At 36.7% G+C, this 17859-nt stretch overlaps 1 protein-coding gene across 3 annotated transcripts in view; it reads left to right on the plus strand.

Moving 5' to 3' along the window:
- NBAS (NBAS subunit of NRZ tethering complex) overlaps positions 1-17859 on the plus strand; it is a 167339-nt gene that overhangs the window by 26820 nt on the left and 122660 nt on the right. For all 3 annotated transcript variants that reach the window (XM_042032953.1, XM_042032954.1, XM_042032955.1), the window contains exons 17-21: positions 1001-1152; positions 1904-2038; positions 2311-2389; positions 3100-3204; positions 3484-3620. In XM_042032953.1, coding sequence (XP_041888887.1) covers positions 1001-1152; positions 1904-2038; positions 2311-2389; positions 3100-3204; positions 3484-3620 — 608 coding nt within the window. The remainder of the gene's footprint in view (positions 1-1000; positions 1153-1903; positions 2039-2310; positions 2390-3099; positions 3205-3483; positions 3621-17859) is intronic.

Below are 17859 nucleotides of genomic sequence, written 5' to 3' on the forward strand. Positions count from 1 at the left end.
TTTCTGTGTGTAATCTCTTCCCCCACATGCAGCAGTAGATTATTGCCTGGGAAATGAAGAATAAGAATTGGACATATCAAGTGTTTAAACTTCCAATTATTTTAGAAAAGAAATTGGGAAGGTGAAGTTGGTATCCATAGCTATATAGCAAAGTTTGAGTTACAAAATTGCTGTGAACTCTGGTAACTGTAACTGAGCTTTTCAGTAGAATTCAACATGGGGTTTTTTTTGGCTTGGAAGTAAGACTTCTAACTCATCAGACAAGTGGTGTCGAAGTTGTACAACCTCATGGTTGTGGTAAAGTATTAGTATAGGTATAGTATTAGTATTGTATAGTAGTATCTAGTTTAGTATTAGTATAGTAGGTATGGTATAGTATTAGTAGTATAGGTATATAGGTATTTTAGTGTATGTGTAGTAGTGTAGGTATGTTGGTATAGGCTAAAGAGATCAAGCAAAATATAATCTGGTTTTTTTTTTCAAGTCAGATACTGATTGAATGTCAGAATTTAGCCATTCTGTATGTGATCTGTAATGTCAACCAAAGATCAGCAGATAAGGCAAATACATTTTGTGATTCTGGTGGCTTTTCTGTCTCAGAATCCTACTGACATGTGAAGAAGATGGTATTGAAAATGACTCTAGTGCTATTGTGGAATACATACACTTGGTTTATAAAAACTGTGTTTTACCCCTAAACCATCATATTTTATTTAGCAATATTAATTAGAAAGTACAAATAATGACTTCTGTTTCAGTTGTTGTAGAAGTTCTGCTAAATCATTTGGTATTTCTGTGCCCTTTTCTGCCACATATACTCTGAGGGAATTGTGTTTATTGCATTCTCATCTGTTTTGTTGCTTTGTATTGTCAGTCATCAGAAGAACTCGACATTTTCTTAAGTGGAAGAAATACATGAGGAGACTTTAACATTATCTCTGATTCCATTGCTTTGGATTGGACCATGTAACATTGTGTCTGTGCTCTTGTTCTTGGACAGAGCAAAATCAAGAAACGTGCATGGGTTCTTCATGAGTGCTTGGAAAGAGTTCCAGAAAATGCAGATGCTGCTAAGAAGCTGCTTCAGTATGGCTTGAAAGGCACAGACTTGGAGGCTCTTGTGGCCATAGGAAAAGGAGAAGATGGTGGCAGGTTTGGGAAGAGTATTTTTTTTTTTGTTTGTTTTCTTTTTAAAAATGGTGTATAAAGTATTTGCTAGTAATTTGGTAAAATTTTTTTCTTATCAACCAGCAGTGAAAATATTAAGAAACTTTTGCAGGATATAAAGAAAGGTCATGCTTTGACTCAGTAGATGTCCACAAAGTCCCTATACATTTTACTTCTGTATGTATATAAAATACAGTGTTCATTGTAAATATATGCCCTGTAATTTCTTTATCAGAGGAAATTTATTATTTACTATTTTACTATGAGAATCTGTTTCTCTTGCTGTTTCTGGAAGCTGTAACTAACCCTATAAATGTGTTTTGTTATATGTCTTAATTATATTGATCAAGCAGAAGCAAGACTCAGTAGAGACAATTTTCCTCAGTGTTCAGTTCCTGGTGGTAGAAAGAGGCTGTTCTTTCTTTGTGCAGTCATCTGTTACCATTGTGTGCTGTAGAGCTGCTGCCTATCCTGCTTCTAGCTGTGGAATCTAGAAACTGTTATCAAGTTTGGTTTTGGTTTGTTTTAGGGAGGGAGTGGAAATAAGAATTGATGTCTCTTGTTGGCTTGGGATGAGGCCCTGCTTGTTTACAACACAAAAACTCAGTATTTTTCTATAAGTGTGTAGAATTTTTGTCAAAACATAGACGAAAAGCTGTTTTAAGATGTCTCTTCAAAAATTAGTTCACCTTTGTTTTTTATCTTCATTGCTTAGGCTGTTCGTTTTGTCTTCCAGATTCATCTTACCGGGAGAGGTGGACACTGACATTCTCTATGAAGACTTTTTATCACCAGATGAAGAAATGGATACTAGAAAGGAAAAAGAGGCCAAGAAGCATCAAGAACTGCTATTATCAGTAAACTTTTCAAAGTAAATGAAATGTTAGGCCATGTTTTATTCAGAATTGTAGATTTATAATTAGCTACACAGTTGCAAGAACATAATTACTCTCATATCTATTATTCCTAATAGAAAAGTGGTTTAAATTTTAGTTGGCATTATATTGTGTCAAAGTTTTCGGTTTACTTAATTGCTTGATATATCCCAGTGCACAAAGTCATTAAAATGTGTAACCTTTGTCTTCATATGCATGTGCCATAAAATATTAATGGCAAACATGAAAATTCCTGTTCCGAACACAGGCTGACACTGGAACAGAAGGAGCTCTGCCGTAGCAGGCTGAAGCTGTTAACTTACCTTGATCGCCTTGAGACCTATGAGGTGAGTTCTTCTGAGTTCTCACACCACAGGTATTCCTGCAACTTTTGTATCACATCATCATATCTTTTTTTGTTATTTATTGTGGTATTAAGGTTTATAGTCTTCTTGAATGGCTACAGTCTGTCACTGGAGAAAAGTAAGATGTCTTCTGTTCAAGTGGCTGTGTTTTTCCTGCTTCACTGTTTCAAAAGGCTAGCTTCTAGTCTTGAGAGGTGCAGTTGGGCAAAAGTCTGCTTTGAATATCCTGTGCCTGCAGCAAATTGAGTTATGTAACGACGTGGGATGTAGAGTACAGGCAGGATTACTGTGATTTCCCTGTCAGTCGAATTGCCAAGTTCTATGCAGGTTCTCAAACAAATCTTTTTCTTCCATGAGCTTACCAAAGTGAAAGTTTTTGGAATGCCAAACTGTATTTTACTAAGTTTTTAGGTTTTAAATTTGCAGCTGGCAATGCACACACTCCCATTATGGCTTTTACCACATCTCTGTAACTAATGATGTTTAAACATTAACTAAAATAAGGCAGAAAATTGTCTTAGCTTATCAACCAAAAGTGCATCTGTTTTTTTCATACTGAAACAAAAAATCCAGCATACTTTTGAGCATATATCTCATACTTACTCATCCTAGGATAAAACGATGTGTAGACTTTTTGATGCTTTTGTAAATCTTGCATAAAAAGCAGTCTCTCTTTTTTTTTTTTTTCCAAGGAAATCCTTGGAGGGCCTCATGCAGCTGAGCAGCATTATGATGGAGAATTCTTTAAGAAGTTCAGAAATCAGAATATTGTACTTTCAGCAAGAACTTATGCTCGGGTATTAATATTTATGTTGCTAGAATGCAGTGGTGTTTTGGTATTGCTGTTTGCACTTAAGTGCTTTTTCCACCTCCCTTTGAACTTGGTTGAATCTCAGTGGAAATTTAAGAGGGGGTGTCTTTGTTTGATTTTAAATAAATAAATGCTGTGACCCTGACCTTCTTTGTTGCTAAAGAAAATTTAAAATGAACTCTTTGTTGTATGACCGAAGCTTTCTTGCTCATTTTTAGTCTAAATCAGTCTTAAGCTCTTAAGAACTTACTGTTCTGTTCTTTAGGAAAGCAATGTCAGAGCCCTGGAAATTTTGTTCACTTTCCATGGATCAGCTTTACTTCCACACAGACAGGCAATTCTGTCCAATTTTCCAGAGACTACTTCACCACATGAGTATGCTTTGCTGTTACCTGAAGCTTGGTAAGGATGCATCAATAGATACTAACTCAAAGAGAGATGATTTTTTGATTAATGCATAAATTGGTTTCCATGTATGCCAGTCTGCTGTTAGTTATTGTCTGGAATCGAGAGCAGCTTTGTCTGTATGGGACTTGACTTGACCAGTCATCATTTTCTGCTTTATTTTGTGCCATTTGTGGAATCTTTTTGGTCATTAACAGGAAAGCAGGGAATTTAGAGGCTCTTTGCATATCTAAGAGGGAACATGGACTTTTCTGACCTGAAACTGCCCAGATTTTCACGTGTGTAATACAGGTCTTTAACTGGTTTGTGGTAACATGCAGTGTTAGGAAATGACTACTACAAGTGTTTAGGTCCCTGGAAGCTAATACATTTTTCTGGACTTATTTTGTGAAGTAATTTAACACTTAAGCTGTCAATAACTTCAGAATCATTAATCTTTTTGATACTGATTCTTGCTTGACTTGGTAAGGTAGAATTAGGAAAAGCTTAATACAGACTTTCCTGCTGTTTCATTTCAGCATAAAAAGTTAGTTTGCTGTAAATACCAACTAAATTTTTGTAAGATAGTCTTCCTTCAACATCATAATTATGTTCTGTATATTAATTAGAAGAATTTTTTGCTTCTGGAGTATTTCTTTCAGACACTTCAATTGTGAAATTAGTTTTGAAGCATATTGTTCGGTGCTTGTAAAGAGACGGACAGATTTCATTTTTTAATATTTTGTAATAGGACTTTGAAGCCTTACTTCAGAGGGAAAGTTTTTGGAGGAGCTAATAGAATTTTTTTTTTGTAGTCTTCCATCATTATAGTTAAGCTTTTCACTTCAAGGTTTTGCCAGTCTCATTTGGGCAATTTTCAATTTAGAATAGGGGTTTTCAATTCATTAAGTTATTCCCCTGACACTTTTCCTAACTTATAATACTTACAGTTTTGTCCTCTCTGAAGAGAAAGAACAGTCTTTATTTCATGCTTCCCTTTTTGACTGTTGGTAGTATTAGGGACACATTTAGTGATTAAGTGTGAAAACACTTGTTTTATCCTTTTCTTTAAGGTAACAGTTAGGACCATGAAGAGAAATTATTGCAGTATTTATAAAATTGGTAAAATGTATTCCAATCTTTCTCTTTTGATAAGGTTTATAATGTGGGACATTAGAAAGAATGGTCATCTTAAATGTGGCTATGATCTGTTGTTGGTAATAAAGAGGCTCCTTATCTTTCTGAAGGGTTATTTGTTCTTGGTTTTGTTTTGTTGGGTTTTTTTTGTTTTTTTGTTTTTTTTTTCATTTTTTTAATTTTATTGTTTGGTTTGTTTACAAAACTGACTTATGTGCCAAGAGGGAAAATGACAGCTAAAATAAAACATTTCGCTAGTGATCTAGTAGTAAAGATGTGAGTTATGGGGTAAGAACTTAGTTTTGTCTGCTACTGAAAAGTTATAGTATATATTTTGAAACTTTATTCTCATAGCAGAACTTTCCAGTGCTACAATCAGGTATGTGAGGTTCACGCTTTTTTTCCCTCAGACTGCATAATAGACACTACTCTGTGTGTGTCTTTTGAAGTTTCTGTCTTTGGACAGCTACAAAAACCCTATATACACAAATCCCATGTACTTACAAAAACATAAAAATATGTTGTATATTTGATATGACCTTTTTCTAAAACTTTCTCTGTTACAAAACTGATTGCTCACATAATATTGCTACATATACTCCCTAAACCAATATTTTATTAATGCAGTTAAATTAAATATGTACTGATGACAATGTCTATTAATGAGAATAATATACTAATTATATAGATGTAAGTTGTACAAGGTAGAATTTTCTTCCTATTTTATGAATATTTTTTATGAAATGGGGGGATTGGTCTCCTCTTCCCCCCCCCCCCCCCAGTTCAAACAGCTTCAGCTTCTGGCAGTTCTTGTTTCACATGAATCAAAGAGAATTGAAGTTCTTTGTCATTTTTTGTGAGTTTATTTTCCTTTTAGCTCTAGCATTCGTTTTTTAAAGAGTTTATTAGTATGGATAAAATTACTGACATTCTGTAGATATGTTGTCATTGTTATGAAATGTAGTTTAAATGAGTGTGCTATTTAGTCTTCTTATTAGAGGACAGTATGTAGGCATAATTTGCTGTAAATTAACTGATTGAGCAAGGTTATTATACAATTTATTCATTCCCACAGAACACTAAAAAGTTGTAAGCACTGACTGTAATTAATACACTTCTGAACAAAAGAAAAGCATTACAAAGATATAAACCCCAATATTTTTATTGGTAGAAGAAATGTTGCAGCATTACCACACAGTCCCTTTAGCTTCTGTAGCTTGTAATTACAAGGGTCTCAGGACAGGCAGTGAGAGTGAATCAATTTGTGTTGATGAACTTTGACTTTAGGCAAATAGATTCTGAATCAGGAATCTGATTTTGTCTGGTTTTCCTTTTGAAATTTCACACCGTTGCAGTTACGAAATAGGGTGTATCCTGTAGAGGGTTAGAAGGTGTTTTTTTTTTTTTTTTTTTTTTTTACTTTAGTTGCAAAAAAGGCTGCTCTCTTGTAATTTCTTTTAGATCCTTGTTTTTTCTGAAAATTCTTGGTCACAATGTTTGTACCAGGAGATATCAATAGGGTATTTGGTTGCTGTGGTGCATGTGATGAGACCAGTGACACAGCTCAGCTGATGGCATTGCCCATTTAAGAGTGCAGCCTTTTCCAGTGGCCTTGCTTAATGAACACCTTGTTCATGGCTTGTTGATGCCTTTGTTGCTCAGTCTTCTGCAGCTCAGACCCCCTGCTGATCAGAAACTATTACGGTGGAGGTGTCTTCTACATCTTCCTATATGGCTCTGTGTGTGTAGGATGAAGTACTGTTTGAATTTACCATATTGTGACTGTGTACGTTGCACACTTCAAACAATAAGGGGGTTGATTCCCAGCTGCAGCTCTGTGAGGTGACACTCATCCCTCTAGGAATTCACTACATTGCTCTATGCTCACTTAGTTCATCTGTCTCTAGGGGAATCTGGCAGAGGAAAACCATGAGGTTGTATAGCAGGTGCTGCCTTGTTTGTGCATGGAGCAGGTGAGGTGGGTAAATAGGCACCTCCTTCTACAGCCAGGGTAAGAGTGCTGAAACAGTTGCTTGCTGTGCACCCCCACCAACATGAATGCACGTACAAGTGCATGTATGCATATAGTGCATAAATTCTTCATATATGAAGAATTTCCTAACCTGTAGGAAATGTTTTTGTAAAGGTTGTGTTATAACTGCCATTTTCTTTCACCTGCATCCTCCAGTTCAGCTGCAAATAGTAAATTCTCAGTACCTACTGAAAGAGCGGCTCCTTTGGTTAGTGCATTCTGTAGGCATAAAGCAGGTGTTTGTCTCTTACTTGCACCTGTCATTTACATTAGGATGGCATTTAAAGGCCAGTGTCACAAAAACTTGAGGTCTTGTCGGTCAAGGAAGAACTGGCATAATTAATGGAGAAAAAAAGTAGAAGACTTTTTTTTTTCCTTCTGTGACAGATTATTAGGAAATATATATATATATATATATATTTCCCCTGTATCTGCTTGTAAAAAAGTCTCAAATGGTAGATATCCTTTTGTTTCTCATTTTTGGCACATATTTTATAGTTTAGCATCTTTAGGGGTTACTCAGAACAGTTCAGGAGTTTTCTGTCTAAGCAGGAAATTTATGTATTCATCAGACTCTTGCAAAAGACTGATTTAAGTGAGCTCAACAGCTCCCTGAGTTGAGGAGGAATCTGAAATACTAAGACATTGGTGGCTGTAAATGCCTCTTGGCTTCAAATTGGTATTGTGATAGATTGACATTACTAAGTAATGTGTTTTTGCAGAATTGGGATTGTAATGTTTTCCTACTTCTTTTCATATTATTTCTCAGCTTCTTTTATAATGATAGCTCCTTTGTCTCTGCTGTCTCTTCTTGGGTTCATGCTCCTTCTCAAAGATCCATCAGATGCACAGACTACATCTGTTGCGACAACTAGAATGAAGGTGGTAAAAGTTTAGGTATTCAAAGGAGATGAGATGATAGCTCTTTTTAATCTCTGTTTTAATAGCTATAGCTAGTGTTCTTAATCTATAGTTAAGACTGTTGCCCTCAGGTTTTTAGATGTGATCTAGGAAAATAATGTTTTACCACCGTTACAAATACATAACCAGAGTATTTTTCCTTTTCAGTTTCTTACCCTTTATTCTAGGCTTAACTGCTGTATTGTAACATTACTGCTCACATTTTCAACTCACAGAAGTCTGGAACTTCAAATGTATGGTTCCCTCAGCAGCCATAAGTCTGCTATATTGCACATTATGCTGTAGGAAAAATCTTCCCCCTAAGATAGCAACTTTTTATATGTTGCTGTTTTTTTGCTTCTTAACTTTCTCAAATACTGGTGTTCAGTTGTGACATAAAGTGAATTCTTACTGGAGGGTTGTGGATGAACTCCATTTGCCTGATGAACTAGGATGGGAATGGAAGTATCTCCTAAAAACTTAGTGAAGGCTTTAAAACCTGATAATTTCCATGTAGTTGACTTGCATCTATGAATAAGTACTACTAAAATTTCAAAAGCAGTTAGCTTTGCCTTTTCATAATGATGTCTTCTCCTCAACTAGGTTTTTAGTTACTGCCTGTGGCACTGCAGTCTCAGTAAAGCTCTTAGAGTTTCATCTCTTCCATTCCTAATAATGTGCATGTAAATAGGTTTGATGACTGAACGTCTGCAGAATTGTCTAATATATAGCCCCCTCTTTTTCATATTACTTTTTTTTCTTGTGAAGCTGAACTGCTTTTGTTTGTAGTATAATTCAGAGGTGTTCATGTTAAAAGAATTAATCACATGGTCAGTTCTTTTTTTGAATTTGCTTGCATTCATTTGTATAGTGCTACAGTGAAAATTATAAGGGCCTAAATTGTATGTGCATGTCTTTTTTCTTTGCACTAACAGGAAGAAAAAAAAGAGTTCAGAGGTAGAGGGAGCAATGTAGTTAATACTATTTCAAGGATGTATTTGGTAGTAAAAAAAAAAGGCAGATCTAACCTTCTATGAAGTAGAAAAATTAATTTTTGAGGGAAGGATAAACTAGTCATCCATCAGATGATGACACTCATGTTCTTGTCTGGATTGACTTCTGGTAGGAGCAGGAAAGGTTCTTGTCCATGTCAAAAATAAAGCAGTGGTTTGGAGGAAGAAAGAGTCATCTGCAAACTGCTTATGTGGGATTTTGTGGTAACAGGAACAGCTTATTGTAGCCAGAAGGCTGCTGCAGACAGTGAGCTGGCAAAAGTACCATAGATGTTGGTCATGAGAAGATGAGAATGAGAACTTGAAGCCTTGAGGGAGCTGTGGAGAACATGAACTGTCAGGGAGGAAGGAGGGAAGTTGAACAGAGCCTGCCGTGCTGGAGCTGAGCTGTCATTCAGCTGAGAGAGCTGAGTGTGTTTGGCACGGAGAAGGTTTCAGACAGGCCAGTAGCAGCCTTCACATAACTTCCTATAGCATGTGAGCTGAACTGTGGCTGTGCTGTTTATCCACAGAACGTTGACAGGATTTCCTTTGTATTTCTGACTAGTTAATGCTTGACTTACCCTGACTTCATCTACCATGTGTGTCTTTTGCCTGCATAGTCCTGAACTGAAGTTTGGCTTGCCTTGCCCAATCTTCTAATGAAGTGTACTGCTCCACTGTCTCATCCATTTGTTGTTCTTTTACAGAGTTTAGAATAAAATTTCTTCCAGGAACATTAATTATGCTTTATAAATGTGCAGTTCTGAAGTAGTATTTCTCTGTTTGGTGGCAGACGGCTTTGATCTTACTTGGAGTTCAGCTTTGTCTTTAAAATACCTTTCACAAAATCAAAATAGGCTATTGCCTCACAATTTTAGTTGTATACATGAAGAAAAAAACCCCTCAGTGAGCTTCTGAACCGTGCTTGTGTAGTGTTAGCTGACTTTTATTATGTTTAGATTATTCGTTCTAGGTTGTTTAGGAGGGAAGAAAGTTTCCCTCTCCCCAAATATTATTAGAGGTTAACCACATCATTAAAACATAGCTTGATTTGTTTATATGAAATCAGTTATAACTTTCTCCTCTGGTGGCAGAGCTGCTTCAAAAGACCTGTCATTGCAGCGTGCACAGCAGGGATTCTGAAGGTTAGTTAACTGGGGCACCCTAAAGCAGTGGGATACCTTTTCCACTGGTTTATGCAGATCAGTTTTCCCAAAATGCATGATGTTTTTGGCACTCCGTTTTAGGAAGCAGCTGTACTTCAGTCTTGATAAATTTGTCACATCCTATGTATATTCTTGGAAAATGAAGCACTTCTCTCTCTGCCCACCACTTTTGTGTCATATAGTACATTGAACAATTGGAAACCTAAAAATACATGTAATCAGTTCTGTAGTTGCATTTACTTACTCACTATTCAGATACTATAATGAAAGAAAAGAATGTTTTCATGCAATATGAACTATGCAATGCGTATCACAGCTGTTTGAGACCGTATATCTGGGATGCATTTCTTACATTTCATCCTCAGCTGTGGAATAATTGTGACATAACAAAACTGCTTCAGAGATGTAAGAACTGCAGAGCAACAGAAAGTGGCATTGATTTCTCCATTGCCATTGTGAGAAGATACAGACTTTGGTCAAATGAATTTTTAAATTAAATTAAAAGAGAATATTTTAGTTATTTTGTTTATGTAACACACAAGCTTTCAAATGAGGAATTAGTGTTTCTAAGATTATTTTTCAGACATGATACATGATTAAAAAGGACAATCAAAGATTAATCTACTTCCAAAGTTCCACAAACCTACTTCTAAAAACATCAGTGTCTTTCACCAAAAAGATACGGTTTCATAAATGTATTGGGGTAATTTGCATTTTGCAAATTAAGCAAATGTGGATGAGTTTACAAGGGTAAAGATTTAAAGAAAAAATACTCTGAAATTTCAACTTGAGGGGTCCTGGAGACAGGCCTGTTGTACGAAATGCTTAAAAGGAAAAAATAAAAGCAAAGCCACACGGTTGCTATTGGTAATGTAGAGAATTGGAACCTGACCTTAAAACTGACTTAGACCTTGCTCTTTTGAAAGCTTGTCCTTGGAGAGAAAAATAATCAAAATACTCTGCAGGTTTGAATAAATGCATTTGGTAGGATACAGAAACTACAATAGCATGGACCTCTTTTGTCAAAGAAAAGAATGGAAAGAATTGGCAAACCAACATAAACAATGGAGTGAAAAGAGCAATACAGGAAAAGTCATCTCTTTTTGAAGAAACAGAGTTGAATACCTCCATAATCAGTCAGTTTACTGGATTCCAATCGTATTTATTCTACTCTTGAAAAGAAAAGAGAAGGGTAAAGGGTAGGGGAGAAGCAGTGGCTCAGGAAAAAATAAGAAATACCCCAAAGCCGTGCTAATATTTGTGTACAGTTATAGTATAGCACATCTGATAGTTTCTTTTAGTTGGGAAAGAAAGACACCTGCCTTAGTGACTGCAGTGATCTGTCGCTGTGTCTGGAATTCTGAGTGCATAGGAATGCAGACTTAACCTCCACGTGTCTCTGACCTCTGTGGGAGTTCAGTTACAAAGAACAAACCTGCCAAGCTGTGTAGCACAAGGAGAGTGAACTCTGGATGCAGTAGCATGGTGTACACTGCATAAACAACAGGCTGCCTGTGCATGCTGAATTCACCAGCTCAGCCCTGCTGTGTGTGCAGGGCATGTGTCGAGGTTCTGATGTGCCCCCGTTCAGCTGGATTTGCTGTACAGATGTTGTAAACAAAAGTATGGCAGAAAAATGGGAGCTCTGCCTCTTTACAGGTATGCGTTCATGTCTGTATCTCTTTGTCTCATCTGTGTGCATGTTTTTGAATTTTCAGACTGAAATGGTATTTTGACACCTGAAGTCTTTCTCAACTGACTTGCTTCCATTTTAACAACTTTTCTAGAGTTTTGTTGCTCTCTGTTTCTGCATGAGTCACTGAAATTACCAGCATTAGAAATCTGATGGGAAAAAAATAGTATGTGCACCATAAGTATCAGTTAAGAACAAGCCTCATGGTAAATGTTGGAATAAATTCAGCATTCTAATCTTTGCCTTTATAAAGGGCTTAGGTACAGGGATGTCTCAGCCTTTGCTTCTATCAAGACTGATTTATTCCAGTTCTTATATTTAATTTCAAATACAGAGTTTTTATTAACTCTTCAGAATGAGGAGAGATAGTAAGGATAGTTGGATAAAGTCATTAGCGGGCAAGAGGGAATGATGTATTTTATTAGCATTGTTGAGAAAGTGAATGGAGTTAGGAGTCAGCTCTTGAGTGCTGTGGGTTCTGCTAGGGTTTTTTTGTGTATGTATGTGTTTTGGGCTCACCAAGAAACTTACCTGTTAAGACTGACTTAACATAAATGCTGATTTCTGCTAGGATGAAAAATCTTGCAGCTGAATCTTTTTTAGTGGTGTTTTCTTTAGGCTTTTAGAGGAGATGGTTTCTGAGTGCTGCTTGATTCTTGATGAGAATTTAAAAATCTAAAATTCCTCTCTCAACTTATTCCAGTGGTGAGCCTGAATACTTTTAAAATGGCAAATGGAGCCAGAGCAGAAAATACTTTAAAAAGTATTTTCCGTGGCTTATCCATACACCTGACTTAAAATATTTTAACTCCAACTTTTTCTGCTGTGAGAAGGGAAAAAAGATAGACATTTTGCAGTCAAGATTGCACTGCATGACAATTCTTTCCCATGAAATGAAAAATCTTTTTTTCTTGAGTATTTTGCAGTCAGGTCTGTTAATAAGCTTTTATGAAAAACTTTTGAAGTATGCTTTTAGCACTTCTGGAATTGAGGTGTCTGGACAACTGTGGGTTTCACTTCTGCAAAACCTTGTGCTGAAACATAAGATTGGTCTTGGCAGATTTGGCCAGAAGGCAAATGGCCAACAGTAGTTTTCAGGAGAGGAAAATCGCTACAGGCAAGTGCACTTGGAACATTTACTTGAAGTTTCTCAAGTGAGAAATAACATACATCAATAATATATGGCTCAAATATTCTCAACTAGATATTTTCTAGATGTAGTAAACTTGCACGAGACTTTATTCCAGGAATTCATTTTGTTTTTGAATCGAAGTACATGGTGGTTTATCTTCTATGCCATGCAGCAGGTAGTTAACAGCTTAGCTACGAATTGTGTAAAACAGTATCTGCTGTTTATTGTAAACAAGGCCCAGTCTCATCAGTACTTACACTGTTGTAGGAAGTAAGAACAGTGAAATATCATTTCCTGTTTAAGTGAAATGATAACATGAACAACTTGGTACCAGACTTGGCATATTGGTGCTTTCTTCTAGGATTCTTTCAATCTGCTTCGGTATTTGGAAAATGGATGTCATACACTTCTTGCCTCTAGTCACTCATATCGCTTGACTCTGTACTTCTATGCTTTTTTTTATTGTACCCTGTTGAGAAAACAGGCAGGGAGTGGCAGAGTTGCACATTGCATCATCACTTGATGGATTTTGGAGTTGCAGGGAAAGGGGGAAGGAAAGCAACTTTCGCAGAGAGCAAAGCCTGAGAACTTGAATTGAGTGAGATCTTTCTTAAACATTACTTTTTTTAAGTAGTAAACTTTCAGCTTCAGTTGACACTATAAATATGAGATGCTAGAGAAATTATTTTTAATGCAGTCTGTACGTAATTCATGACTTCTGCTATTTGGAAAGGATTCTATTTTAAAGTGTATCTTCAAAAAAATACTTGAAGCAGTTGGAATTCGGGGGCAAACCAAGTGGCGTTTGTGTTATAGGGATAGGAAAAAAAGTATCACCTTTTAGATGGGAAGAAGGAAGTGCAGATTATTTTCTGAAGAGAGTTAGGGATATGGGCTGGATAGGTGATTGCATGTCTGCAGAAAGAAACACTTGCTAATACCTGTTGACTTTAGGCTGGGGTGGGTAATGCTTGCTTGCCTAAAAATTAAGCTCTTTAGTCTCTAATAATTGTTGATCAGAGTCAGTAAAGTAACTCAACTATGTTAAGAGTAACTGGAGGTTAGAAACATGTAATTTGTACTGATACATAGGTCAGCTAAGAGAATGCAATTTTTGCCAACTTTTAATTGTAAACCTTTTGTGCTGCTGAATCTGTAAAGAAATTACTTCTTAATTGGAACTGTATGTCCTGGATGTAACTTCACCACATCTATGGCAAGTATGCTGGATGTGGCAGCAAAATTATGAAGAATGTGTTCAGTGTGGTATTTGGCAGTACAGGCTTGGGCCAGTAGATTTTTCTTTAACTTCTTTTTTTCTTTTTTTGTTTCTCTTCCCATCTCATACTGAGGGACAGTAGCATTAGGATCATTTATGTGCGTTTTGAAATGTCTTGGTTCCTTGTCATTCAGATCTCATTCTTGCAAGGGTGGTTTTAAATTTGCATTCCAGATATCTGTATTTGTTTATTTGTAGTAATTTTCTTATTTAATAATTTGTTAGTCTAAAGAGGAGAATGCTGAAGTTTAAATATCCATTAAATGTATGTACCTCTTTCCTTACTATTTTGCATGACTTCTTTTTCTCAGTAACAACCAAAGCAACCAAACGCCCGAAACAAAGAAAATTTCCCCAAAGTTTCTTCTGGGCTTCTGAGATTATATAGGAAGATACATTCAGGGAAGCTCTTACTTAAGAGAATGATGAAAAGTCCTGGTGACTACTGGGAACAAGAATTTGCTTTCAGAGGAAATAAAATAAGTGACATGTGCTGCGATTTTCTTAACAGGTCTTGCTGTAATCATTTACTTAATCATGTGTCTCCCCTATTGCTCCACTGTCAGGTAAATGCATCAGAGACTCTTGCAAAAGCCAGATTTTGAAAGAGAGGGGTAGGGGCACAGTTTGTGTTCTCTTTACTAGAATAACAGAATAGTTTATGTTGGAAAAGACCCTTAAGATAAAGTCCAACTTCAAACTGCCAAGTTCGCCTCTGAACCATGTCCTTAAGTGCCACATCTCCAGGTCTTCTCCATGGAAATACCTTCCAGGGATGGAGACTCAGCCAAGAGATGAGTGAGAGAAACTGACTGAGAGGGTCTGACCATGGTTTATCAGTTCCCTGGTACTCTTTGGGCTGTTCTTAGTGGAGCTGTGGGAAGGAATGAGACTAAGGATTCGAATAGCAGGATCTGGTACAAGTTCTTTGCTTTGTGATTCTTAAGCTTCTGAAACTGCTTAGGCCCTCAAGCTGCTTTTAGTTTCCTCTGCCAGCTGGCCCTTGCAACAACTGAGTATCTTCTTGCCACTGTAATTTATAAAAAAGCAATTGTTACTTTACTGTTTTACTAATAAAGAAATAATCTCACAGTATGGGCCTGTAGGACTTGACTACATCAAATAATTTTAACAAAGTGCGTTACAAATTTTGGAGACAGAATAATAGTTAAGACATTAGTATGTGAGCTAATGTTGGAGGAAAAAGCTATCTGTAATATGAAATTGGAGTTGTTACCTGAAAACCTTCTCTTAATGTTATTCTCTCATAGTAGTTCTGCTACAGTTCTGCAGACATTTGAAACAGATTCTGAAATGAAACCCTTGTCTGTCCTTTGCTGTATAAAAGCTCCTTTTTTTCCCATTAAGAATATGTGTTAATATTAAAAAAACCCCACCTAACTCCTCCCAAAAGAATAACACCAACAAAAAACCTCCAAACTCAACCAACCAACCAAAAACCAAACAAGCCCCCTGTCATATGAAAACAGGTTTCCTCAAACCCTTTGCGTTTGATTAGTCTGAGACCCTTGTGCCAGAGCAGTGTCCCATCATGGGGACTCTTCACGGAGTGGTGCTGGGTCAGAGGGCAGTTCTAGGCCAAACAGAGACTGCTCCTGGGTCTCCACACCTTTATTCAAGTGTGTTCCCTGCTGCCAGTGACTGCCAGCCCCCTTGAAGGGCTCACACTAACAGTTTATGGTATAACACTCTTTATTAATCAAATTGTGACAGGGTAAGGTTCAAGGATTGCTGGTGATAGTATCTGACTGCAAAAATGTATTCAAAGCAATATATACTATATAATATAACAAGCTCTACTCCCTAACCAAAGTTAGCTCGAGATACTCATTCAGTGTGCATGGAACATGGTTCTTACCCAGTGGACATCCCTGTGTGGGAGAGGACAGGTTTAGCCTGTCAGCTGATCCCGGAAGTTACCACGGAGTCTTCCCTGACTTTTCCCTATTCTTAACTTTTATACTTTTTCTACATTTAAGTGAAGAAATAGTATAAAAGTATATACTTTCATACCTATTGAGTGAGGGTTGGAGGTACCTTGGAGGCAGGGAACATTGGTGTAGTATCCAATGTAACATTGGGATGGGAATATGCACCAGTCCAAGGAGGGTGTTTTTGCCATGGTTGATGATTCAATGGCAAGGCATCTTCCTTTATTGCCTTTGGGTTTTAGCTGCTCTGTGACTTACAGCTAAAAAGGGCTGCTGAGTTCCCTTCTCTGCAAGGATTTTAGCAGAGCCTGACCATGGTGTCTCTACTCTGCTCCACCTTTCATTTAGTCCCCCTTAGCATGTATTGTGTGGGGGAAATCACTGACCTTATTCCATGCAGGGAGGAGCAACTGCATTTTCCCCTATAATTTCCATGCTGTTACAGCTCTGTCTATAACTTCCCACTTTTCTTTAATTTTACCCCCAGTCTTTTTCCAACCTTCACACCCCCTGCTCCCCCAAACAAAACAACCAACCGATCAATCCCGCCTTGAAATACCTTCTTAAGCCTACTGGGAGAAGAATGGGAAAAATTTGCTAAGAGATGAAATTCTCTTAGACAAAGTTTGTTCTGCTTTCTTTTCTGTTAAATAGAACACAGGAAAGGAGAGCATTATCAATTGAAATATAAAGTCCTACTTGTACTGTCTTGATTTTATAATTTGGAAGGCAGCATTACACTTTGGCTTTTCTGGTGTTTGACATTTCAGCTGCTAAAGAGAACCTTTTCACTAAAAACTGGGCCTTCCATAATAACGTTCGCATGTATGACATTTGAAATGTGACTATATTAATTTAGTTTATGAAGTCAGTTTTAAACATTAAATTATTGGTAAATTACATTATTTAAGATTTAAACAACTACAGCACCCCTAATCCTCAAAATGTATGGGCTGATGATGAATCTTTCAAAAATAAGAAAGTGGCTTTATTCCTGGTGTTTATACCACAAATATTAGTTTGGAGTTTTCTTTATGAATTATTTTTAATGATGTTGCTGTATGGTGTGTAATTATAAAGAGAGCCATAGAGTGTTTTGTTCAGGTGAACAGGAATTGAAAGCAGGTGTTGCTATCGCTCTGACACAGGAATTAACAGTTTTCCATCCTCACCTCTCCATTTGTTTGACTTCTATAACCTGCAAATCTGCCTCTACCTTTTTATTGTTGGATTACTACAGCATATATAATTTGGAGGTTTGGAATTACAATGATAAAGCATGAGGTGTTATTTGCTAATGCACAGAGAAGGGAAAAAAGAGTGACCAGTCCTCTGGGTGAGATGTATATGTGTATGGGGCAGGGCAGTTCATGAGCATGCCTTGTTTTGTTCAGTGAGTTTGATGGCTGTTGCTAAATGAGATGTAGTTACTGATTTTTAGCTTATTTTTTTGACTCTTACTATATTGTGAAATTGATTTGTTGGTTGGAGTTGTGTTTATTTTTAAACTACTGAGTTACAATGCTGCTCTTCAAGGGATGAGAAGATAGTGTCAGTTGTTAGTTTATAAATAGGGATTGTCTGTGTAGGGTTACCATTGCTGTTTATTTTCAGGGTCAGGAGAAAATGAATTAAATTTAAAATAGCTTATTTTTCTGGTATGCTGCAACTCTAATGTCTCTAGTTTGTACATGGTTTGATTCTTATTTCTACAAGTGCCAGAACCTATAAAGTTTTTCTCTTCCCCATTAGTTTATGTTCTGCATAGCTTGACACGGTTTTCTAGTGTTTTATGCTGCCTAAACAGCTAGCCTTCTACACCAAGCCATAACTAATCATTCCAATAATAATCCATTATATTCTTAATCTGCATCTTAAATTAAACAGGGTTTTTTTTTTTCAACCTCAGTAATTAGAGGATGTTTCACTGTAGAGGTTTGTAGTCAGAAATCCACATTAAACTTAATTGAG

Source organism: Corvus kubaryi, unplaced genomic scaffold (genome assembly GCF_017639235.1).
Source record: "Corvus kubaryi isolate FWS band 111438036 unplaced genomic scaffold, C.kubaryi_AGA036_p1.0 37354, whole genome shotgun sequence".
Lineage (NCBI taxonomy): Eukaryota > Metazoa > Chordata > Aves > Passeriformes > Corvidae > Corvus > Corvus kubaryi.